We start from the raw sequence: 25642 nt of genomic DNA, 5'->3' as shown, positions 1-25642 counted from the left end.
GAAAATGTAATAGATAGCCTTATATCACTTTGTTGAAAGGGGATTGTCTTGAAATGGTAGTTAGCAGGCTTGGACTGAGAGACAGAAAAGAAATAAAACAATTTGTAAGAACTATATCTTGACAGAACCACCCGCTCTTCCACTGGCACCAAATCATTCTCCAAATACACGTTATTATAGGGATGAATGAATCCCCAAGGTTTTAGGAAATTTATACAACTGTCAAACTCATCATTCATACATTGTTACTAGTGGAAAGATGCCCAGAATGCTCTTTGCTCCGTTCTGATCCCTCAGAACGGTAAAGAGGCCAAATACAAGTTGAAAGGGGGTGGAATGATCACGACACTAAAGAAGGGTGTATTTGCACAATTTTAAGATGGATTTTGAAAGTGTGCTGGATAGTGTAATCTTGTCAGAAGTTCATGATGTACTTTAAGAATACCCGTGTGGATTTACATAACTACTGTCCAAGTTTCACCCCCACATGTCCTGCTAGGTAAATATGTTGAAATAAGAATGCAGTTCCAGGACACTGAAGTGTTTCAGAATATTGCAGAAGGATTATAGAGGGGAACGTCGTGCCTCAGTGGCCTTGTTAGATTGGCTCTCTCGGCCTTAGAGGAAGCTGTTGATACTTTTGTACTTCAGAGATATGTTTACATGTAACCAAAGATTGGAGAACAAATGTAAATGTTGATGCCATTGTTTGAACTCAAAAGAGGTTCTAGGAATGGCATTTTATTTTTCTAAAGCTTCATGCTAAATTTTGAAATTCCAGATCAGCTGTGGCCCAAACAGCAATTTTTGTGTCCTGATGGGGCATGTCTACGTTGTATTTTACCATTGTTCACATATGAAAAAAAAAACTCAAGCTGTCTCCGGTACGCTCGTCTGCAGCGAATAAAGCCTTGTTTCCAACACATGTTATTTTGTCTCAAACAAATCTTTAAAAGTTAAAATTTCATTGTCTTCTTTAGCTTTGGGTTGTTTGTGGTTTACAGTTGAAGGACCATAAATGAAAATACATGTTTGGGATCCATAAATTTCTTTACCATTTATGATACGGAAAACTTTGTAGGCCAAGCTTGCGACGGGAGAGTTTTTTTGGTGTAGAAACTTTTGCCACTGGGCAGACAGCTGCCAAACATCTTGCAATTAATCTGACGCTTGTTTGGCTTTCATATTCCTTTCCTTTCAGAACCAGTGCCCCGAGGCAGAAGAATTGGTCTTCAGCCATTTTGTAATCTGTAATGACACACAGGAGACACTGCGGTTTGGCCAGGTAGATACTGACGAAAATGTTTTGCTGGCTAGCCTCCACAGTCACCAGTACAGCTGGCGCTCTCACAAGTCCCCGCAGGTATGTTTGGGGGGCTGGGGGGGGGGACCGTACAAGTGCAGCGATTGTTAAAACTGGGTGGTGTTTGAATCATTGATTCTGTTTTTTTATTCATGCATTCAGCTATCTTTAGCTTTCCAGATTCCAGCTGGAGTTACACGCTTTAGCTACAACAGACACTAGAGATAAACAAAAAGGATGAGGAAACCCAGAAGTGTTTAGATTTAATTCAAGTTTGGAACCGAACACCCTCACCCTTTCCAATTTGAAAAGTAAAACATTCATAGAACGTCAGGCTTCTGAACCAAAGTACAGCAATAACTTTCCAGGTTTTTAAAAAAACTTCCCTTTTTTGTCTCCAACTTTTGGAAGTCGACTCCTAGCATTGTGGGCACAAGCTCCTGCTGAAATTAGACTGTACGCTGATAGGAAATGACAATGTCAAAGGGGTAGGAGGCAACCGCCAAATTGTGGTCTTTGGTATTGTTTGGGTGATCTTCTCCTTTCATCTTCTCCAAACATTGATGCTGTCCCCCGACTAAGCTGTTTAAAACTTCCTACATAATTCACGTGAATTCTTCACATAGATGTGAACATGAGGCACCTACCTGTGATTTGCGCTACAGTTGCCTCGGTGTCTGACTTCACAGTGTGCGAGTATACCGGCATTTGAAAATCTTTGCATGGAATTATCTCATTCTAAGATTTACCAATGATATTAGTTCCTTCGTAGGGCTAATTCCAATACAATGTTTTTCTACAACTGAGAGACAGCAAGGAAAGCATGCACCTGAAAAGCGTTGCTGTGGTTCAAAATCATTCTGATTCATATCTTTTCCAGCAAAGAAATATCAGAGTATTTAAGACCTCTAGGAAGTGTCTAATCCTATTCTTGGGTGCTTTTGCTTGCATATGTGTTACTCTATTCAGCTTCTGTGGCAGAGCCAACTTGCAGAGGCATTGATCTGAGAATCAGTCTCATTTGAAGTTTTTCATCTGCTAGAATGTTGTTCCATAAAGAGATGCCAATTTATTGCAAACGCTTGGATCAGAATTAGTAGCTTTCGGCTAACTCATAGGTGGCCTGAGCCATGATGAAATGCACAGACAGAAAGCATGGTCAGTAGGCAACCTTCCTATAGATTACTAGTGCCTGATTATGACGCGTGTATATATGGCACGGTGGGTCTCTTCGCCATCCCCATACACCTGATGGCAAGCTGTAAATGAGCACACACATTTGCAGAACAACACAAGAATGTGATTCTCAGATATCGTAATTTGCACACTGGCTACCTTGTTGGCTTCATAGAAGTGTCTTTCTCATGTGCGTTTCATTATATCTGGAGACCCATAATATCTCTAGATGCGAAGACCAGCGGTCATTGACATCCATGGAAGTAGATGGCTCACTGTTTTTCAAAAAGTCAGGGCCAACGTTTCTTGTAGAGTTCCTTAGGAAATTGAAAGAAAGTAGTGCATACCATAATCAGCTTCTGGAATTCACTGCTACAAGATATGGTGATGGCCACTAGAGGTCTGTGAACCTTTGTGAGCCATGATGGGGAAATGGAAGCTCTAAGATTAGAGGCAGTGTGCCTGTGAATGCCACTGGCTTAAGGGGAAGGATGTTGCCTTCGGGCCTTATTTGTGGGTTTTCCAGAGTCCTGGACTAGATGCACCTTTGGGGTCTTGAGCTTTATGAGTATATAGGCAGGCACGTCGCAAGTAATTTCCACTCGTAAGTGTGTGATGACTCCAATTATCCTGTTGGGTTTTAAATTGCTCAATTTGTTACTTGCGGGGTACAGCTGCAGAATCTGGTTAGGAGCCAGTATGGATAAAGAGGATCCAGTGGATAAAGAGCTCTGGGCTAAGATGTAGGAACTGTGAGTTCAAAACCGCCGGCTGCTCTAGATTCAGTTTTGTAGCCATGAGAAATTACTTTGACCCTCCATTCTCAGTTTATAAGTGGGAGTAACTGGCCTTTCTCATTTGGTGATTTGGCCCAAAAAAGCCCCGTCCCACAATAACGATCATAAGGCTTTTCAGAGAATAAAAAGCATATTAAAGAAAGTTTAGTTAAGAGCTGAGTGAGTTTTCTTTACTGTTGGTCACCAAGCATTATGAGATTGGAAATGTGCTGTGTTACTCTCGGGCGTTTGATTTTCCTTTGTCAGTTGACTACACTTGCCAGCAGAGTTACCCAAGTCCAGGTTGGGAAATTCCTGGAGATTAAGGGGTGCAGCTTGGGGAAAACCAGATTTGGGGAATGGAGGGATCTCATCTCAGCAGGGTTATTAGATTCATAGTCCCCACTCCCCAAAGTCACCGTCTTCTTCAGAGGACCTGATCTCTGTAGTCTGGAGACCAGTCGTAATTCTGGGAGGACTCTAGGCCTCCACCAGGAGAGCAGCGACCTATTTGCCAGCAATGTTTAAAGAATTTGTCAGGAAACAGGTAGAAGGGGCTTGTAGAATGAAGTAGAGAAAGAAAGAGATGAGGAAAACCAGGTTAGCAATGGAGTCGTTTCTTTCACTGACCAGGCAGCAGCGCTTGGCTCTCTGAAACGAAGGATTCCATGAATGTTTTCTGGCAAGAACTGTGCTAAATGAGTAACACTGTTGAATGCCCAAGTCTTGTAATACTCTCTGGGTGATTATTTTTCTACTGACATTTTATTGCCTCTCCCATGACACCAGAGTTTAGGGATGGAAATGAACCATCTGAGTAGTTTTACAAACCAGACATTTAGGATGCTTTCTACACACGAGTGCTATTGCTTGGGGGAGTGAGGGGTGGGGTGGGGGTGGGGGTGGGGAGCACCTACATCCAAGTGTGGCTGTCCTTTCTCTGCTTACTCCTAAACAAGAAGTAATGTAGATGTGTTTGAGAAGAGCCATGAATAATGCTGCATTCCTAAGGTAAACATCGTTTTGTTTTTAACACACACCCTAACGTACAAAGGTATTAACACAATTTAATTTGAACTTTGGGTTTGCCCTGCCTGTTATGGTGTGGCACGTTCTGAGTAGTTTCCGAGCCAGAGTAGTTCTCGAGGAACTTGTTATCCGAAGGTCAGAATAGTGCCCAAGCCTGGGCAGGCCATGTGAGTGTCAGGTTAATGGAATGCTAGATGACTTCATAGTTCTGAAATTATTTCATTCCTCATGATAGTTCTCGTCTTGCCAAGTTAGTGAATTTTAAGAACTCTGAGAGCAGATTGTAAGATAAATGTGAAATATGAAATAATCCATACTTTTGGAGTCAGGGACTTTCCTCTAGGCATTAGTTCATACTTGACTTACTTGACTCACACTTGGGGATAAAATGAGTTAGGACAAGGTCTCAGATACCACATTCTCTTACTGGGAAAGAAAACCAACTTGCACAACTTTGGCCAGCTCATGTTTCTTGTTACACAGGCACTAAGCAGCAGCGGTTGCCATAAAATACTTTATTTAACCTTTGCAAAAATGTTTTTTAAAAAACCCTATGGCAAAGCAGTTCAGTTAAATGAAAATAAATAGTTTTCAAAGGATTGGGTTTCTTTAACGGTCATATCAGCTAAAGTCTTAATTTTTCTTTCACTGGTTAAAGTTTAGGGAAAGGTGTTGTAATTGCCGGTTTAAATATATATAATAAAAATAAATGAAAGCAGTCTTAAATTCTTTTGGTTTTGCTGTGGAAGGATAAAGCTAAGACACATTTGTTTCAGATGTAAATCTACATGAAAATTGAATCATTGGATTAAAAGAAAACTTTTTAAAATGTATTACTTTTTTTTAAAGTCATTACCGCATTTTAGGGGTTTTCTGAACATCTCGGTGATTATGGAGGAATTTAGGGGGGTTTAAATGGAATTCTTTAGAACAAATTTTGAGTCCAGTAGGACCTTTAAGACCAATAAAGTTTTATTCAAGGTTTGAGCTGTCATGTGCATGCACACTTCTTCAGATACAAGCTCATACCTTGAATAAAACTGCTGTTCTTAAAGGTGCTACTGGATTCAAAAATTTGTTCTGCTGCTTCAGACCAACTCAGCTACCCGCTTGAATCTGTCTTTGTGGAATTCTTTAGTTATTCTGTTCTCTCTCCTCCTTTGCCCCCTACCCCTTAAAAAACTGATTCTACTCCTTAAAAAAACTGATTCTGCTCCTTAAAAAACTGTATTAACTTTGGCTAAGATTTCACATTATTGGTTAAGTTATTATAGATCTGACACTTTTGATGGATTTGAGTGATTCTCTGCCTCTTGTGAGTTTTTTTACCTGATTTGTGTTCAAAGTATTTCAGCCTCTGAGCTCCTGCTCAGCTGTGCATGTGGGAAAATCCAAGATTGGGAAAGATTGGATTATCTTCAAATGGCAATGAGGCTTATAGCCTAACCTCCGAGAACCTGACAAGAACGTTCAGGAGAAAGTATGTGGACTGTTGGAGGAGGTAGGCCTAGCGGTGATAAGAAGCAATGTCAGTATCTGGCATGTGAACTCAGGCTACAATCCATTCCTGGATCTATTCAGACTACAGCAGAAATCAAGCCCAGTGTGTTTTCCCAGACATTTGGAACACAGGGAATTTAGGAAAATCTCACCTTTATGTCAATGAAGCCTTTTTGTCAGGTGTCTCACAGCCCAAGATGCCTTTTTTGTGGCTCAGTTATCACCAGAAGTGTTCACAAAGACACACATGCACTGGACATGCACATCCTTCTTGAGACCAAAATAACTCTGTGAAAGCCAGGTGTAAAAGAGAGAAACCTCTCTTTGGCCGTCTTTCACTTCTGTTGCAGAGAATCTGCAAGCTTAAGATCCATCCAGTCAAGGTGAATAAACGCATGCACATATCTACATGTTATCTAAAGCAGGGGTAGTCAACCTGTGGTCCTCCAGATGTCCATGGACTACAATTCCCATGAGCCCCTGCCAGCAAATGCTGGCAGGGGCTCATGGGAATTTTATTCCATGGACATCTGGAGGACCTCAGGTTGACTACCCCTGATCTAAAGCAAAGAGAGGATGCCCTGAAACAGGCATGGGTAGAAAACAGAAGCAGGCATTTAGTAATTCCATAACTTTATAAAAGAGGGAACAGGGATACAAGCACATAGTGATGGTAATGTTTATGAATGCTACAATATCTGGAGGCAGTTTCAACACCTGCGGGAAATCCTTGAGTAACAATGAATAGAGAGTAGAATAGGGAGAGATGAACTGGCAAAAAACAAAGAGCACAAAAGCATGTAGTTCTTATCCTGCTCTGTATGGTGATGTCACCTGGAGTGGGAGATCCAAGTAAACTTTGAACCTACACAGACCCAAGGGAGGGGAGGGGGGAGGAGAGGAATCCAAGCAGCAATTCTGGCAATGAAACCAAATGAGATAAAAGAAAAGAAGGCACATAGAGCAGAACTGGGTTGGCCAAGTGAGTCAGGACCTGGGATAGGCATTCCTGAAGCAAACAATGGATTGGAATTGTGCTAGTAGCTCCAGTTATGATGACTAGAGAATAAAAGAAACAAACAAAAAACCCATACAAGTTTTTTTTTTCCCTGGCCTGGGGAAAAGATGGGAATATAGGTGAAGTCAGAAGCTGGACTTTCTCCTGGTAGGGAGGTTTGAGTGGAATCGAGGGTGTGTCTGAAACAGCCTTTTAGTGGAACAGGGAAGTGGTTAGTTTTGGGCATAAAGTTCATTATGTTGGAGTAATTGGGAGGGAAGCCAAAAAAACTAGAGTGGGACAGGGAATTGTCAGAGTCTTGGCCTCCCATCCTTCCAATCCCCATCGGCCTGCAAAGCATCAGAATGACCGTTTATGCACTGAGAACTTCACTGCCCCACCTCTCATGCAGGAGCACTAATAGGGGGTGGATGAGACACAATGGGCCAAGTGCTCCCCCATGTGGGTGCAGGAAGTGGTGGGGCAACCTGCCATGACTAAAACTCCAGCCTGCAGCCTGGCATGAAACCTCTAGTGCATAAACGGTCAATTAGAAGCAATAGTTTTAAGGCACTGCAATCTTCCTGACTACCCTGCCTCTCTACAGTCATTGGAGAGAAGCTAGATGCTACCTCCTTGACCGGCTTTTCAGCCCCCTTTGATGGTGTCATGACAACCTGTCCATGCTCCTCACAGCTTCTGATTACTCTTGAGGGCTCCCTTGCGAAAGTCAGAAATGGTACTTTCCCTACCTCACTCCAGGTCACTCCTGGATGCTGGTGATCGGCTGCTGAGGGAGTAGCATCCTTTTAAAGGGGAAGAGCTCTGGACAAATGATTCCCTGGCTCCCTAGGACAGCAAGAAACCAGACTATTATGCCACGATTCGATTAAACAGATTAATACTTGCAGAGACTGACTGGATCATTACTCTCTGGGCTTTTCTTTCATGCCAGGATTGTACCTTTTTACCACTTGTCCTTCATGGCTAAAATTTCAGCCATATAAAGTGGATTTGCTCCTGCCTCTTCTCCTGCCTAAGTTGCCAGATCACGCTGAGTTTACCAGAGCAGAGCTGCTCACAGGAAAACAGCAGCAAAACTGAGAATGAACAGTCATGGCAAGACAACCGAGTGCGCAAGGAGCTTTGTTTTCAGAATACAACTCACTGTGGAAGAAGAACATGAATGCATGCGAGCATCTAAAGCTGCCACATACTGTCTCAGAAAATAAACCGAGGAGGAGGAAGAGCAGGCGCTCCTAATCACGTCCCTGAAATAGAGGAGCATTACAAAAGGATACACAGTCTATCGGTTTCCTTTTGCGATCTAAAAATCCCAGTTCGATCCCCTAAAATACATGGAATGTTAAACGAATTTGTATTCTGCTTTGCGTTTTTTATATATGTTGGTATCGCTCAGAAGGTAAGCGATCTTGTATGGTTGAAGGTGAACTGTTGGTGCTACCGCTGTGTCAGACCGCCTGTCACCCAGTCCTGACTGGCAGTGCTTCAGCAAGGTCTCAGCTAGAAATCTGTTGCAGAATCTGCTCAGAAGCACCAAGGATTAAAGCTGGATCTTGCCGCACATAATTATGTGTTGTGTTCTGAGTTGGGGTACCTCCCCCACTGGCATCAAAATATCCAGGTTCCATGAAGAGCAGAGAAGTGTTTTGTTTTTGGTCTGGTCTTGTGGAAAGGCCGGCATGTCCATTCCTTGCATGTTTTTATGTCTCTGATTCTGCCCAGCCTTGCTTATTAGGAGCTTGGTTACATGACTCACGATCCTAAAACTGCAGTGTTTTAGTTCTTATCAGTTCTCGATTTCCTCACCTACTCAGATGTCTAGATTTATTTGGATAATTCGAGGCATCAGTAACTCGATAGTGAGAAAAGGAGGCGATTTTTTTAGAGATTCTGAACTCGCTGCCATTTCAACTTTGAATAAATTATTGTGAAATAAATAACAGCATAGGCATTACTATTATATAAAGCGGTAGGAGAAACATTTAATCACAGTGTGATTTGGGGTAGTTGGTAAGGCATCAGTAGGGCCCATTATGCATGGAGTGGAAAATCTGCACTCGGGGTGGAATGGCGGCAGCTAAAATCACCAATTATGCACGCCGCAGGTGGCAACCGGATGCAGAGTCAACTTTTGCCGCCGAAAAAGCCGCATTAGCGAGATGAAGAAGAAAGGCCTATTATGCACGGCCGCTGAAACGGCGGCATGGAGAATGAGGAGGAGGAAGAAGCGAAGCAAACTGATTACGCACGGGACGGAATGCAACGGCAGCAAAACCCAGAGTATCCGATTATGCACGCAGATACTCTGGAGCCGCTTCTGGTTGCACCCTGATCCCGGGAAGCTCCACTTTCTTCCGCATCTCGCTAACGCGGCTTTTTCAGTGGCATACGTTGACTATGCACTTGGTTGCCGCCTGCAGCGTGCATAATTGGTGATTTTAGCCGCCGCCATTCCTCCCCGAATGCGGACTTTCCACTCCATGCATAATGGGCCTAGGAGAAACATTTAATCACGGTGTGATTTGGGATTGTTGGTAAGGCATCAGTTGCAATAATTGGGGATTCACTGCTAGCCTACATGCAGGGATGCTAACATTCCGATAGGGCCTGGAGACCTCCCAGAATTACAAATGATCTCCAGAGAACAGAAGTCAATTCCCCTGGAAATTTTGAGGGTGGACCATATGGTGTTATACCTTACTGAAGTTCCTACCATCTCCTGACTCCACCCCCAAATCTCCAGGAATTTCCCAATCCAGAGCCCTACCTGAATGAGGCTTGTTGACTCAAAATAACAGCCCTAATTCAACCACTTCTGCAACTCTATTTGTGTAAAGATCTTGTGGATTGCGCAAAAAACAAAGCTGCTGTGGTAGACCTTAGTAACACTAGAAGAATTTCATTGTTAGGTGAACAAACTCTGTTTAGTTGTATATTGTATTTCCTGGCTTTTGTTTTTTAAATGCCAGCATTACTAGTCCATTGTTTGCATTTGGCATACACTTCCAGAAATATGTGGATGTTTTGCTAATAATGTCAGTAAGAACACAGCCATGTTGTTGTTATTTTTCATTGTGTGTATGTGCACATTCTCAGAAAATATTTATTTACTTTGGTTTAGGCATTTAGAGCATTTTGGACCTTGCGCTGTTGATTTTAAGTTCATGAGATAGTAAGCTATGCATTGTCCAAGCTTAGTTCTATGCTATCGTTTTTGCTTATTTTTCAAGTTCTAGAGAAAAACAAGTTTGTATCATGATATCATTGTTAATGTCTGGTAGTTGCTATCATGGCTGTTCAAGCAGCGTCATGTGCTCACAGGCCACCATGTGGGCACCTGTCAATATGTCAGAATGAAACTAAAGGTGACTTTCAGTCTTCACCTACATTCATAAATGGGGTGTGGGGAGGACAGGTGTGTGTGTATCAGTAGTTTAAACCAGGGATGGTCAAACTGCGGCCCTCCAGATGTCCATGGCCTACAATTCCCATGAGCCCCTGCCAGCAAATGCTGGCAGGGGCTCATGGGAATTGTAGGCCATGGACATCTGGATGCTGGCAGGGGCTCATGGGAATGCTGGCAGGGGCTCATGGGAATTGTAGTCCATGGACATCTGGAGGGCCGCAGTTTGACCACCCCTGGTTTAAACCATAAAGATGACTAACAAAAAAGTAGAAAACGCTGTTTCCTTGGCTGCTGCATTCCATCACGGAAATACATATTTGACTGGGAAGGCACTTCAGTCTCTTGATGCCAATGCAGATGCAAAAATGTCACTTGATGCCAGGACAAATGCATTCTTTTTTCACTTGCAGTGATGGGCAGGAGCCTCTCTTTTGTCTAAAATGCTGGAAAGTTTTATTCTGTGATCAGAATATTACTCAAAGAGCATGACGTGAAACCACAACCCTGTTCACCCACTGCCCCTTATAAGGAAGAGGCAAGTGCACTCTGCAAACCGTGTTCTCGTTAGATCCAGTAAATTCGGTAACCTACAAAATAATCTTATGATCCTGTCTTGAAGGGAAGAGAGACATTCATGAACCTTTTCTTCCTTTATACCCCTTTTTGAGCCAATTAGTGATATCTGTGATGTGATCAAAGATATTGTACCATTGCTTTCAGGTCTACATTAAAAATAACTTTTGCTAGCTTTAAACCTCCCCTTTCCATTATGTCTGCTCCACTGATCCCAGATAGAGTCCTTTTCTTTCCATTATGTGTTCCATTCCTCTGCAACCACAGTTTCTCGTTTTGTAATATCGGCATGAATGCCTGATCCCATGTCATTATTTATGTTAATTTATTTACTTACATCACTGAGGCTCAGGGTGCATTGCATAATACAAATCAGTACACTCTATAGCAGGGGTAGTCAAACTGCAGCCCTCCAGATGTCCATGGACTACAATTCCCAGGAGCCCCTGCCAGCGAATGCTGGCAGGGGCTCCTGGGAATTGTAGTCCATGGACATCTGGAGGGCTGCAGTTTGACTACCCCTGCTCTATAGGATGAGGACTTCTAATAAGCAGTGCAGTCAATCTAAGATCAAATAAAGGGGGGAGAAAACCCATGTAATGTCAATGAACATTTTTTTTGCCACGTCTTCTTACTTTATTCCTTTTCTTTATTGTTGGATATGTATAAATCAATATTTTCAGTACCAATATAAACAGGAACTGCTAGGACAATCTGTAAGAGACCCTAAGGATTTTACAACCAAGACCAAAAGAACTGGTTAAGAGTAAGACGTAATAAATAAATAAATTTATAAATTAAAAAATGCAATAAATAGATGTTGCCAGTTTATCGTGTTTTCTACTCTGAAAATGTATGGTGAAACCTTTGCTCCAGGCTGTTTGCCCGCAAAACCAGGATAATACCAGATCCTTGATGATGCACCAGTGCAGTAGTTAGTAATCCTATCCCATTTATTTCCAGTCAGGGTGAATGTTAGTCTGAGGACAGTTTCAGATGTCAGAGGCATGACATGCACATCTGCTTTCTATATTACTGCTGTAATGCCCAAAAGGGAAGCTTGCAAATCTTTCCTGCAGAGAGATGCATGAGTTGTACCAGCTTCTGGTGTTCATTTCCCCCTTCAGACATTATTTTGGAGGCATAGAAAACCACTCGTATTTTTCTCCCTGTTTCTCTGCAGCAATGATATAGTTTGTGGATTGCAACCTTGTCTGTTTCCTCCTCTCACTCTGCCTCTTTTGTCCATTCCACTAGAGCAGGGGTAGTCAACCTGTGGTTCTCCAGATGTCCATGGACTACAATTCCCATGAGCCCCTGCCAGAATTTGCTGGCAGGGTTTCATGGGAATTGTAGTCCATGAACATCTGGAGGACCACAAGTTGACTACCCCTGCACTAGAGAAGACATTTCCCAGTGACATTTCATCAACAAAAGCTTTTCCTGAATCCCTCTAGCCCAGTGGTTCTCAACCCTTGGGGTTGGGACCCCTTTGGGGGTTGAATGACCGTTTTATAGGGGTTGCGGCAGGGCAAGCAGCTTGACCAGGGGGCGCACTATTGACACAACAGCCTTGCGGGGTATATCAAGATAGAGCGGGGTATGTCAAGATGGAGCAGTGGAAAAGAGCAAGATCGGCATGATGGGATAAGAGGCAGAACTGAACTGAGAAACCCCAGGGGAAAAACCAATTTATATATAGTCGTAAAACATGGATCTTCACGTCATTTGGTTTAATTTCTATAAAACAACACTTACATAATTTGATGGTTGGGGGTCACCACAACATAAGGAACTATATTAAAGGGTCGCAGCATTAGGAAGGTTGAGAACCACTGGTCGAGCCCCACTCTATCCATTCCTTCAGTTCTCCCAGCCCCACTGTTTGCGGCACACACCCATTTGTCTTTTGTTAATAAACGTCTCTGTCCTCCGTCCAGAGATGTGTTACCCCTGTTGTCCATACTGAGTGAAGCAAACTCAATATTAGCGGCGTAAATAATAGAACTCTGGTGGATAAAGATACCCGAAAATAGCTGCACGTCTAGCTCTTATTGAAGGAATGCCTTGGAAGTGTTAGCCGTATAAATGGGGAGGGGGCTATTTCCTTCAGCTTTAGAAAGAAAACTTCAAAGCCAGGGGGAATCCCTTAAAAGAAAAGTTTAATTTTATTGACTGAGTGTGTTACCTATCTGTGCTTGTTAAAATTCCTGATTCTGGTGTTAAAAGAGTGTGACCAGGCTTGATTCCGACAGAGGCTGGCTTAAACACAATGCAAATGGATGCTCAATATGTCTCATGTGGTGAGATCGAGGTAGTCACTAGCAGCAAATAGGGTTGCCAAGTCCAGGTTGGGACATACCTGGAGATTTGGGGATGGAGCCAGAGGAGGGCAGCATGTGAGGAAGAGACAGACCTTCGTGGGGTACATTTACCATAGAGTCTATCTTCCAAAGTTGCCATTATTTCCTGGGGGTAAAGAAATTTATTTATTTATTTTATTAGATTTTTATACCACCCTTCCATACGGCTTCACTTTGTGAAGTCCCCAGACTGTGATGAGCATTAGCCAGTGTGATACGTATTATTACTATCATAACAGAACTATACTGGAAAAGCAACCACTGATGAACCTAGGATCCCTTTTTTTTTAATCCTTTAGCTGGCGATTGGTGGAGCAGGCTGTCCTCTCATCCAATACACTGCTATAGGTGCCGCTGGGTGTTTTGCTTTGTATATAATATGTTTCCACTCTTGGCGATTGGTGGCAGTAGTTTGGGCTATGTCACTGGTTTCTAAGGTTTCTGAGGTCTTCCTCGATCTGTTTGAGCCATGCTTTCTTTGGCACCAGTCATTGGATCTTCCATTCAGTTGGTCGTTCTCGCCAAAGGAGTTTATGAGGCAGTCTGCTGGTGTTCTTTTATTTGTGGCTGGTTCTCATTTCAATTATGATCACACTAGGATGCAGGCCCGCTGTACGTAAAATACAGCAGGCGCTAGCCTCGGATTGGGCAAAGGGGCAGTCCCGGCGTGTGCGCGACACAGCGGGGCTGTTCCTGTGGGCAGGCTGAGGGCTCCCCCCCCCACCTGCCTCCTGCTGGACACTAGGGCCTCAGGCCCTACCTGGCATATTGCCAGGCAGTGCTGGAATGGCGGCCGTGGGCTGAAGGTGGCCCATGTGGGGGGGCGGGTTTGGGAGGCGCTTCTGGTCAGTCCTGGCCCAAGGGGCTTCGCACCTCCTGATTGGGCCCTCTGCTTATCTGTCCGGGCCAAGGGGCCAATCATTGCCCCCCCCCCTACTGCTTTATTTATACCGCTCCCGGAGCAGTGTAAAGATAGAGAGACACCAAGAATCTGCCACAGGCATCACATTTAGAAGGTCTTGAGTTTGTTTATGTCAGGTTTTAGTAAAGTCCACGTCTCTGATCCATATAGGAGGATTGGCAGAATTAGCGTCCAGAAGAGACGAACTTTGGTCTTAGAGATGTTTGCTTTCTTCCAGAGGCACCATTTGAGTGTGGCAAATACTGATGTTGCATGGCCAATCCAGTTGAGGGCTTCATCCCTGCAAGTGACAAGCTGTGTTGCCAAGTTATCCTGACCTGAGACCAGAGAGTTAGATTTGAAATTTCATTATGTATTACTAATATCACATTACAGTCACAGTGTCCTAAATAAAATAAAATAAAAAGAAGAGGGGATTGTCAGGAATGTGGATATAAGAGTTGAATGAAGTTAGCATGCATAGTGAGATAAAAAATCTTGTGTCCTTGTTGAGTCCAGGCTATGCCATTGTTTTGAGTGTTGTAATAACTTGCATTTCTGCAGTCTCCCTTTCTAGTCTGTTCTTGAAGCTGTTTCGTAATAAAACAGCTACTTTGAGGTCCCTTATTGATCTCAAATAGTATCAGACTAATTATCCTCAGTGGCATGTCAGCACAGAGTATTGGGGGTGTTAGTTCATTGTTCAATGGATAAAACATCACATATTGTTTTTGGATTTTGTGTGTTTTGAACTATGCTTCACTCTGCAGATTGGCAGCATTCTCTTTTTGGGGGGTGTGGTACTTCTCCCCCACTTCAGCTTTGAGAAACTTGGTTTCTGCCACTAGCATTATTTTCCTTTGTTCTGTAGCTTAGATTTAAATATCAAAGCCATAGAAGCTTTTATGTCATGGAGTTAATTTCCCCTCAAGGTACTTATCATCTTGTATATTTGTGTTAGTAGTCAAGGCCTGCCTCAAAAACCACCCACAGTACTGAGCGTGTTTGTTTTACATGTGCCGAAGGGACCAGAATTTGCCAGGAGACTACTGAGCTGTAACATCCAAGCAGGTTTTTTTTAATCATGGTTTCTTCTTGGGTCAAAGTCAGACTTCAGTGGGGAAAGCAAAATTCAAATCCATTAGCCTTGATTCCTTGTCCTTCATGTGTTGAAGCTGCTGTATTTCATTCCTCTGGACCTCGATGTATTTTTTTTTCACTGTTCGAAGGGCATAACATTTATACGTTTTTGCCTTAGCAAATACAGTAGAGCTACTTCATTCATGCTGGCCTACAGTAAAACAGAGAAGATGCTCAGGGATTTGCTTCTCAAGGCTGTGTTTACTTTAAGTACAATGTGTTTGCTTATCAAGTGCTGTAGTAAATTACCACACTGAATCATACAACATGTTTATTTTCCCGATAAAGGCCATATTAAACTGCTTTAATGAGACATTCTCCAACTATAGAACTTGGCTTTTGCTATTCTTACAGGTAATCACTAGTGTGGTTATCGATCTGTTGTTGTGTTTTGTTTTCTTTAATCCTTTGCAGCTGCTGCATATCTGTATAGAAGGCTGGGGAAACTGGCGGTGGTCTGAGCCGTTCAGTGTAGATAACTCAGGAACATTTATCAGAACCATTCAGTACAAGGGAAGGACAGCATCTCTTATCATCAAGGTCCAGCAGCTCAATGGAGTGCAAAAACAAGTAAGTGTCCTTTCATGGGCAGTACCATGGGAAATTTTTATACAAGGATTGATTCTTTGTGAAACATGAAGTGGACTAAGGGCACCTAAGTTGATTAATGCCACATAATGCCTAATACCTTAGGTTAGATTGGAATATGGAAGAAGTATTTTTCACTCGCATGCACACAAAGAGCCTAACAAAATGATTCTAAAAGCAATACCTACGGTTAGAGTTAAGGGATTTTGCAGTTTGATGGCAGGTTCACATAGCATATTTTAGCAGCATTTAAAACATTTGTCCCAGTGCAGACAAAACGTTGATTTCTGGTAAACTATGGTCAAGTCAGCCTTTGAGTATATGATTCATCCTCCCCTCGCCAGAGTTATTCCTCTTCTCCTTTCCCATCTCATTGTTTACCATGGCGTAGTATCACATGCTCTAATGTCAACCATATGAGCCTCTTGTGGCACAGAGTGGTAAGGCAGCAGACATGCAGTCTGAAAGCTTTGCCCATGAGGCTGGGAGTTCAATCCCAGCAGCTGGCTCAGGGTTGACTCAGCCTTCCATCCTTCTGAGGTCGGTCAAATGAGTACCCAGCTTGCTGGGGGGTAAACGGTAATGACTGGGGAAGGCACTGGCAAACCACCCTGTATTGAGTCTGCCATGAAAACGCTAAAGGGCGTCACCCCAAGGGTCAGACATGACCTGGTGCTTGCACAGGGGATACCTTTACCTTTACCTTTAATGTCAACCATAGTTAAAGCAAACTCAGGACTCTCTTGTACGGGCTCTGCTGGATCAATTCAACCATAGATTGTGTCAGCTATTGTCATTAGCACTGCAAAGGGAACACTGAACCAAGGTTAACACCAAAGATGGAAGGTAGAAGGGAAATTGATTTAGAGAGTGGAGGAGGAATGAAATGAGCTTTCACAACCCTGGCTTCAGCTTTGAACATTCTGAGTAACACTAGGAGCTAGTGTTACATCTGGACCTCACCATATAGAAACTTTAATCACAACATTCTTTTTCTTCTTAATATAATTTGCATTTATAATCTAACCTTGGTTCTCTCAGGGAACTCAAGTCAGCTTACAAAGGATTCCCAGGAGCTTTCACATCCATATCCTGTACAGAGCTAGAGTTGTACTTCAGCCATAACCCTAACATTTCTGTATTTCTGTGAAAGAGCTGGAATGGTACAACCCAAGACAGCTTTTGATCCCCTCCACAATACTGATGATAATGTGTGGATAAAGGAGCTTCTCTTGTATGCCAATAAAGATCTTGTTACTGTTGTTGTTAAATAAAGTTACGGAACTTCTAGAAGTTCAAAAATTCTTTGGGCTGGATCCACCATGAGTTTCCAATGACTGAGAAGACTTATGCCAATAAAATGGGACTTTCTCACAACATTGATCTTGGAATTGTGTACAAATATGGAATTATTGGTATTCTGTCACAGTGATACTTTTCCGGTAAAGCCTTAGTTTCTAGAATGGTTATTCTTTGAATGAGTACATTTGTGAATTAATGCATTTCAGGAATGTATCATTATCTCCACTTAGACAAAAACGTGCATGCTATAAGAAGTGACTAATATGGAATATTCCCCTCTGCGTGTTTTTAATTTAGATCATTATTTGTGGGAGACAGATCGTGTGCAGTTATCTCTCCGAAAGCATTGAACTGAAAGTCATTCAGCATTACATGGGGCAGGATGGGCAGTCAGTTGTGAAGGAGCACGTTGACTGCCTTGCACCCAAGCAGAAGCTACCCTCGTATGTCTTAGAAAACAGCGAGCTAACAGAGTTGAGCGTGAAGGCCAACGGAGATGAAGACTGGTCGAGAGACGTCACTCTTGAGCCCAAGCACAGTGAATACAGCACAGTCATTCAGGTGCGCAAGCTTGAAAGCCACGGTTTATAAACACTTTAATTAAATAAGAAAGCAGTTCCAAGGCCAAGCCCTTCTAGATGTGTCGATTACAAATGGACCAGCACTGGGTCACAAAACACTCTTAAAAAACAAAAACAAAAAAACAATTGCTTAGAAACGCCATATTGCATTTATTCTGTTAGTTGGTTTACAGTTTATTCGTTTAGAACAGCTATGGCCCCTTTTATTCTCCAAAGCGGTATATTATAAAAATCAAATTAAATATGTAAAAGAATTCAAAAGTCGAGGGAGGGAAGAGTCGATAAATTTGACATAAAATCAAAGTGGGGTCTGGAAAAATTTGCAGAAACATCCATCCCAAAAACCTGTAAAGCCAATATGTCGTAACTGGACCCTTAGAAACCCCCCTGTATCTATTCAGGAAGACGTTTAACAAAGGTTTATTCAAGGCGTGAGCTTTTGAATGCAATCTTTGTTGGTCTTAAAGGTGCTACTGGACTCTGATTTTATTGTGCTACTTTAGACCGGGGTAGTCAAACTATGGCCCTCCAGATGTCCATGGACTACAATTCCCATGAGCCCCTGCCAGCGAATTCGCTGGTAGGGGCTCATGGGAATTGTAGTTCATGGATATCTGGAGGGCCGCAGTTTGACTACCCCTGCTTTAGACCAACACGGCTACCCTTTTGAATCTATTCAGGAAGGATATTCTACAGACAAAGGGCTCCCACTCTCATCTCTGCTTACCTAATGTCTCCAGGTGCAAGCTAAGGGTGTGCATAACAAAATAAGCTGAATAGATATATAGAGATTGCTGATTCAGGTCATTACCGTGATGTTCCAGAATTGTATTGGGAATCCAGGATTCTTAGAGAAACAGAACTACCCTCTGTGTAGAAATCCGTGTTGTCGTCAACTTCAGGTGTTGCATGTGCTTGTGTCCTTCCGTGATTCTACTGATTTCTCAAGCAGTGGTATTTCTCCCTTCACCTCTGGAGACAAGCCACAGAGCGATGCAGTTCTTGTTCTCTCCTCTGTTGCGAGGGCAGAGCCCTTTAGTTCTTTTGTGGCTGCATAAATAGAGAGCTAGGGTAGGATATACTAAAATGTATTACAAGAATGCCCATTGAGAACAATGGGAGATGCCTGAAGACCCATTGGACATAACAGAAGGCAGGAATGCCAATGGACTCACGTGGCTCCATTGAAATACATTACAGCAAACAAAATTGCATCAAAAATGCCGGATGTATTTAGACAAACCTTCTTTGGGTCTGCAGTGACAACTCCCAGAGTGGAATAATGGTATTTGAACCCAGATAGAGTTCTCTGAGAGTGAAATGATGCCCACAGAGTGGAATGGCAGCCTTTGGGTGTGGAATCAGTAGTTTGGGCCTGGAATGGAAACCCCAGGGGCCACCATTCTATCTGGGGGGCTGTCATTCTAACCTCAAAGCATCTTATCTGACCCCAGGGACCATCATTCTACTCAACTCTGGAGGCTGTCAATGCAGAATTCTTATATTCCTCCCCTATTTTAATTTCAACTTTTGTGTGCACTTTGTGAAGCCCCCAGACTGTGATGAGCATTTGCCAATGTGATACATATTACTATTATAACATAACTACATTGGAAGAGCAACCACTGATGAAGATAGACAGAAAGCGGGTTATTTAACCTAGGATCCTGTTTTGATTGACTCTTTATGACTGACACTTTATTTGGACTTTTACTAATAATACAGGGAGGGCTACTACATTACTTTGCCTTGTGATTCCTTTGTTTTTCTGAGTTTACTACTTTAACCAGTCTGAGATCTGCTCAGCTGTTGTTCGCCAGCAGTCTAGAAATCAAGAGAGTTCTGTGCCCAGATTCATGTACTTTGGGGATCTATAAAGTTGAGCCTCTTAGTCCAGTTCACATGAAATGTGGGGGTTCTTTAGATTACAGGGAGAAGTATGTGCAAATTTGATGCCATGATCTTGATGAACACTTGCCCCAGATACTGTATGCATATCCCATTGAAAATAATGGTCCCTAACCTTGAAACCAAGCTAACTTGATCTCATTAAACCTCAGAACACAGAGGCAAGTAATGGCAAACGTCCTCAGAGCATCTCTTGCCTTGAAAATTCTATTTGGGGGGAGACAGATGGAGTGTAGTGACAGGGTCCCACTTAATTCCTCTCAGGATTCCACAATTGGGGAAGCATTTGTCCATTAGTCTCCAATCCTCACTGTCTTTACTGTGTTTTTCTCCCAGAGTTGAACCCAAACAAATGATAACCTTACAAACTTAGCTTGTTATTCCTGTATGGTCCTTGAATCTGTTAAACATCTGTATTATGTTGTGTACTAATTTATCGCTCACCCAATGCCTATATGTATGGTCTAGTAAATTTCCACTTCATTGTGTCTGAGGAAGTGTGTATACACACGAAACGTTATGCCTTTAATAAAACTTTGTTGGTCTTAAAGGTGCTGCTGAGATCCAGTTTGGTGTAGTGGTTAGGAGTGCGGACTTATAATCCGGCATGCCAGGTTCGATTCTGCACTCCTCCACATGTAGATAAAGCTGTTCTGACCTGCAACTGTAAGCCGCTTTGAGACTACTTCAGGTAGAGAAAAGCGGCATATAAGAACCAACTTTTCTTCACAGAGTACTTCAGCAGTGGAATAGGCTGCCTAAGGAGGTGGCGAGCTTCCCCTCCCTGGCAGTCTTCAAGCAAAGGTTGGATACACACTTTTCTTGGATGCTTTAGGATGCTTTGGGCTGATCCTGCGTTGAGCAGGGGGTTGGACTAGATGGCCTGTATGGCTCCTTCCAACTGGATGATGATGATGATGATGATGATGATGATGATTCTTCTTCTTCTTCTTCTTCTTCTTCTTCTTCTTCTTCTTCTTCTTCTTCTTCTTCTTCTTCTTCTTGTCTCCAACTTGGTTCTACTGCTTCAGACCAACACAGTTAAGCACCTGAATCTGGATTCCTAGTTATTTAGGACTTTAATGACCAGTACTTTAAACTAGGCCCAGAAACTTACCAGAAAGCCTTGGATGCCATTTAGTCTCAAAAGAAATATAATTGCTCCTTCATATTCCACTGAGTATTGGTGAACCTAGTTGACATTTCTGAAGAGTTTTCAGAGGAAGCACCAGATACAATAAATTGCAGGCCTCTAAATCCAACTGCATTGTCTTGAATCTACTGTGTTTTGTGAAAGTTTGTTTTCATTGTGACTTTAATGTCTTGGTACACTTGTTGACCTAAAAAACACTCCGTTTTATGAGCATCCCGTAACCTCAGTAATAGCTCTCTGTCTTCTCGTCTGCAGGTGCCTTCATCAAAGAGTTCTATTATTTATGTCTGGTGCCTGGTTTTGACGCTGGAGCCCAACTCGCAAGTACAGCAACGAATCGTGAGTACACTCGCCATTATCCAAGTTGCTAATGGATATGACCTCTCATGTTATAAAATAAATTGAGGTCAGATTGACCCCGGGGTAGATTTATTGACAGTTTGTTACTGCAGCTGTATCCAAAGTCAAAACTGAAGCTGCTCTGTTCTCTTGATTTTATAGATTGTTTTCAGCCCTCTTTTTATCATGAGAAGCCATCTTCCAGATCCCATCATCATACATTTAGAGAAAAGGAGTCTGGGACTGAATGAAATACAAGTGATTCCGGGAAGAGGGCAGGAGAAATCACTGCAGAACATAGAACCTGATCTAACCCACCATCTGACCTTCCAAGCTAGGTATAACTTGTCCCCTTCCCCCCTTACAGAATGCCTGTGTGTGTTGGAATGCAGCGTGATTGAAGTGTCAGTATGAAATTTCGCAGAGCATCATCTCCGTGTCAGATGGATAGTTGAGAATGCCATTCCACAGAGCCATCTGCACATAGCTTGTTGTAAAATGTGTGCACTAAATGTCATATCTGGTATACGTTGATTTCTCGCGACAGGGAAGAAGACGATCCGTCCGAATGTGCTGTCCCCATCTCCACAGCACTTATTAAGCAGATAGCTACAAAATCAAACTCTGGAGGCTCTGCAAATGAAATACTTTCTGACTTCTATGGGTGTTGTGACTCACCTCAATCGACGTGGCCTTATGCAAAAAAGGACTGGGTCAGGTACTGTGCCGTATTAAACTGCAGTGCGTTTGTAAAGGATCTGTCGTCCTGAAAGAAGGGATTTGATCCAAAGTTACGTCTCTGTTGTAAATTCAGATGTGAGGGCTACCTAGCTACGGCATCTGTCACTCCATGGATCCCCAGGGTTGATTCAGCTGATCTGGCTAGCTAGTAAGGTGTCCCCCGAAGCTACATGCTCAGTGGAAGGGGACAACCATCCCATTTTGACCAACTGGAAGGATATACAATAGCTGTACTCCCCTGCTAGAACCTCCAAACAAGCTCAAGGTCCATTTGTAGGAGAACATAGGGTTGCACATTCTCTGATCCAATTTTTCAGTGCTTTCCCCTTCACTCAGAACCCTCCTATTACTCCTGAAATGCCACTCGTGAAGCAGGGATCAGCGTGGCCAAATCAGGCATTTGCAAACAAGGAGCCTGTTTCTTAACTAGAGGTAGCTGGGAGAAAGCATGTTTCAGTGTCATGGACAGCAGTTCCCCAAGGAGGACTTAAGGATGCAGCAAGCCTCCCAAGCTCCTCATATTTTGGGAAAAGCTGCTCTCCATCAGTAGCAGGAAGCACGATCTCATTTCAGGTCGGAGCCCAACTCCTAATGGAATGGCTTCCAAACTCTCCCAGTTCTGAAATTATTCCCATCACTCAACTTTAAACAGCTTATTAATATGATACTAGACCAGAAACAGCAATACAAATAAAATAAAATACACTAAAAGTTAAAATCAGGGGCATCAGGCTTCCCCTGGGATGGTCCCCTCTGAGGCATGGTATCAGAAGGTCTGTGGAGCCGGTGGGAAGCGGGAATTTTTTGCCTTTAATGGGTTTTAATGACACTTTTGTGGGGTTTTATTGTTCGGAGAATTCTTGTGAACTACCATGAGCCATTTTGGATGTGGCAGTAGACAGACAGACAGACAGACAGACAGACAGACAGACAGAGACAGACAGGAAGGAAGGAAAGGAAGGAAGGAAGGAAGGAAGGAAGGAAGGAAGGAAGGAAGGAAGGAAGGAAGGAAGGAAGGAAGGAAGGGAAGGAGGGAAGGGAAGGGAAGGGAAGGGAAGGGAAGGGAGAGAGAGAGAGAGAGAGAGAGAGAGAGAGAGAGAGAGAGAGAGAGAGAGAGAAGAAAGAAAGAAAGAAAGAAAGAAAGAAAGAAAGAAAGAAAGAAAGAAAGAAAGAAAGAAAGAAAGAAAGAAAGAAAGAAAGAAAGAAAGAAAGAAAGCTTCTCTGAGTAGATCAGGTCCACTCTGCCACCTGGACAGAAAACCCTCATCTTTAATTCCAATGCAATTATTGTTTGTTTTTTTAATATGGAAACTGATTTTTTTTTAAGTAAGGTTATTCTATTAAATCTGCAATGATGTAAAACTGGCAAAGATTCTCCTTCCAAGTGGTGTACTTTTATTTAAGTGATTTAGAAACGTGGTTGGCTTTTTGATCCTTCCACAAATGTCTGTTTCAGCAAATGAAGAAAACCATCCAAAATCAGGGACAGATCGGCCCCGGCAGAATCTTTTTTGCATTTCAGAACTGCTAAGTGTTGTCAGGAGGTACTGAGATGTAGCAAAAGCTTTATGAATGGCTAGGAAGATAAATGGGCGATCTTAACAGTGAACCACTTTCTTTTATCTCTCCTTTGATACTTCACTTGGAACAGCAGTGAACAGCTCGCTCAGTGGGACAGCCCCATGAGGGTGAAGCTGTCGGTGTGGAAGCCATGTGTGAGAACTCTCCTGATAGAACTCCTGCCATGGGCTCTGCTGATCAATCACTCCAAATGGGATCTTTGGCTCTTTGAAGGTGAGAAGATTGTTCTGCAGATACCTGCTGGGAAAACAATGATACCGCCAAACTTTCAGGTAGGCACATTATTCAGATCAACAAGCACGGTTTTCTTTTAAGCGTTACTTTTTCATTCTATGTCTGTAGTCCATACGTCGGTGTGGGCATGGAGGCTAAGCCAAAGGGCATGGGGGCTGAACCATGACATAGCATGCTACCTATCTTTGCTTTAGTGGCACTTGGTGTAGTAGTTAAGAGCAGTGGCTTCTAATCTGGTGAGCCGGGTTTGATTCCCCGCTCTTCCTCCTCCACATGCAACCAGCTGGGTGACCTTGGGCTCTCCACAGCACTGATAAAGCTATTCTGACTGAGCAGTGATATCAGGGCCTTCTCAGTCCCATCTACCTCACAGGATGGCTGTTGTGGAGAGAGGAAAGGGAAGGAGATTGTAAACCACTTTGAGACTCCTTCAGCTGGAGAAAAACGGGATATAGAAACCAACTCTTCTTCTTCTTGTGCACATGTATACACAGAGAGGGGGGGGGGCTGGCTTCCTCCCACATACTCCCTACCTAAAATCTGATTACTAGGGTAGATGAGCTTAGCAAATAAAAATAATAATGTTCAATATTCCTTTCAGAAACAGAATCAATCTCTTTTTTTCTTTTCTTTTCTTTTCTTTTCTTTTCTTTTCTTTTCTTTCTTTCTTTCTTTCTTTCTTTCTTTCTTTCTTTCTTTCTTTCTTTCTTTCTTTCTTTCTTTCTTTCTTTCTTTCTTTCTTTCTTTGGCTGTGTAATATGTGAGCACCTGTCATGTTCTGAGCTGTGGAGAATTTTTAAATTACGGGCAGAACAGAATATGTTTACCACATGGTTGGGGGAGTTCTAAATGGATGGCAGTGGGATTCTTGGGTACAACTGCTCTGTCTATAAGTCTAGCCACTCATATAGCAAGGTATTGAAGAGAACTATGTCTCTCATTGGGGAAGGCACTGGCAAACCACCCCGTATTGAGTCTGCCATGAAAACGCTAGAGGACGTCACCCCAAGGGTCAGACATGACCCGGTGCTTGCACAGGGGATACCTTTATGTCTCTCATTGGCTTGTTGGCTCGCAGGTAGCATTTTGATGTTATGTACTCTTGAAGATGCAAAAATCATCTAAGCCCAAAGCTCCAACAGTATTGGAAGAACGTGACAATGAGTGGTGGGCGCCTCTCCCTCCTACCAGTTCGGGTTGCTTCCAGTCTCAGGGTGCTGTAATAACCACATAAACGAAGGCGTAGAATTCCAGCCCATGATCTTTCCCTGCTGTCTCTTGGGGGAAGGGATCCTGGACGCCAGCTGTCTGCATAAGCAAGTGTTCCTGTAGAGCAGGGGTAGTCAACCTGTGGTCCTCCAGATGTCCATGGACTACAATTCCCATGAGCCCCTGCCAGCGTTTGCTGGCAGGGTCTCATGGGAATTGTAGTCCATGGACATCTGGAGGACCACAGGTTGGCTACCCCTGCTGTAGAGGGCCATGATCACACTGGAGAATATCTGCACATGGAAGGAACAGTCTTTCACTGTGCCCTCATCATGTTATCATGGCCCTGATCACACTGAAGTAATGGCCAGTGGTTCATAGCAGGACTACCATGATAGATACTCAACTAAAGTGCATCTAGTCAAGGCTATGGTCTTCCCAGCTGCAATGTATGGCTGTGAAAGTTGGACCATAAGGAAGGCCGAGTGTCAAAGAATTGAGGCTTTTGAACTCTGGCGCTGGAGAAGACTCTTGCAAGTCCCTTGGACTGCAAGGCGAACAAACCGGTCAGTCCTAGAGGAGATCAGCCCTGACTGCTCCTTAGAAGGCCAGATCCTGAAGATGAAACTCAAATACTTTGGCCACCTCATGAGAAGGAAGGACTCACTGGAGAGGAGCCTAATGCTGGGAGCGATTGAGGGCAAAAGAAGAAGGGGACGACAAAGAATGAGGTGGCTGGATGGAGTAACTGAAGCAGTCGGTGCAAACTTAAATGGACTTCAAGGAATGGTAGAGGACAGGAAGGCCTGGAGGATCAT

At 43.1% G+C, this 25642-nt stretch overlaps 1 protein-coding gene across 6 annotated transcripts in view; it reads left to right on the top strand.

Annotated features, from left to right (window-relative positions):
• VPS13B (vacuolar protein sorting 13 homolog B) overlaps window positions 1-25642 on the top strand; it is a 383695-nt gene that overhangs the window by 319851 nt on the left and 38202 nt on the right. For 5 of the 6 annotated variants that reach the window (XR_013234028.1, XM_077351820.1, XM_077351817.1 and 2 more), the window contains exons 43-49: window positions 1202-1363; window positions 15603-15758; window positions 17376-17639; window positions 20976-21059; window positions 21222-21397; window positions 21607-21777; window positions 23452-23653. Coding sequence is in view for 5 of the 6 variants with exons in the window: in XM_077351820.1 (XP_077207935.1) it covers window positions 1202-1363; window positions 15603-15758; window positions 17376-17639; window positions 20976-21059; window positions 21222-21397; window positions 21607-21777; window positions 23452-23653 (1215 nt within the window). In the remaining variant the exon portion in view is untranslated. The remainder of the gene's footprint in view (window positions 1-1201; window positions 1364-15602; window positions 15759-17375; window positions 17640-20975; window positions 21060-21221; window positions 21398-21606; window positions 21778-23451; window positions 23654-25642) is intronic. The other variant, XM_077351819.1, reaches the window with a different exon arrangement.

Source organism: Paroedura picta, chromosome 9 (genome assembly GCF_049243985.1).
Source record: "Paroedura picta isolate Pp20150507F chromosome 9, Ppicta_v3.0, whole genome shotgun sequence".
Classification (NCBI taxonomy): Eukaryota; Metazoa; Chordata; class Lepidosauria; order Squamata; family Gekkonidae; genus Paroedura; species Paroedura picta.
This window is presented reverse-complemented; position numbering and strand designations above follow the sequence as displayed.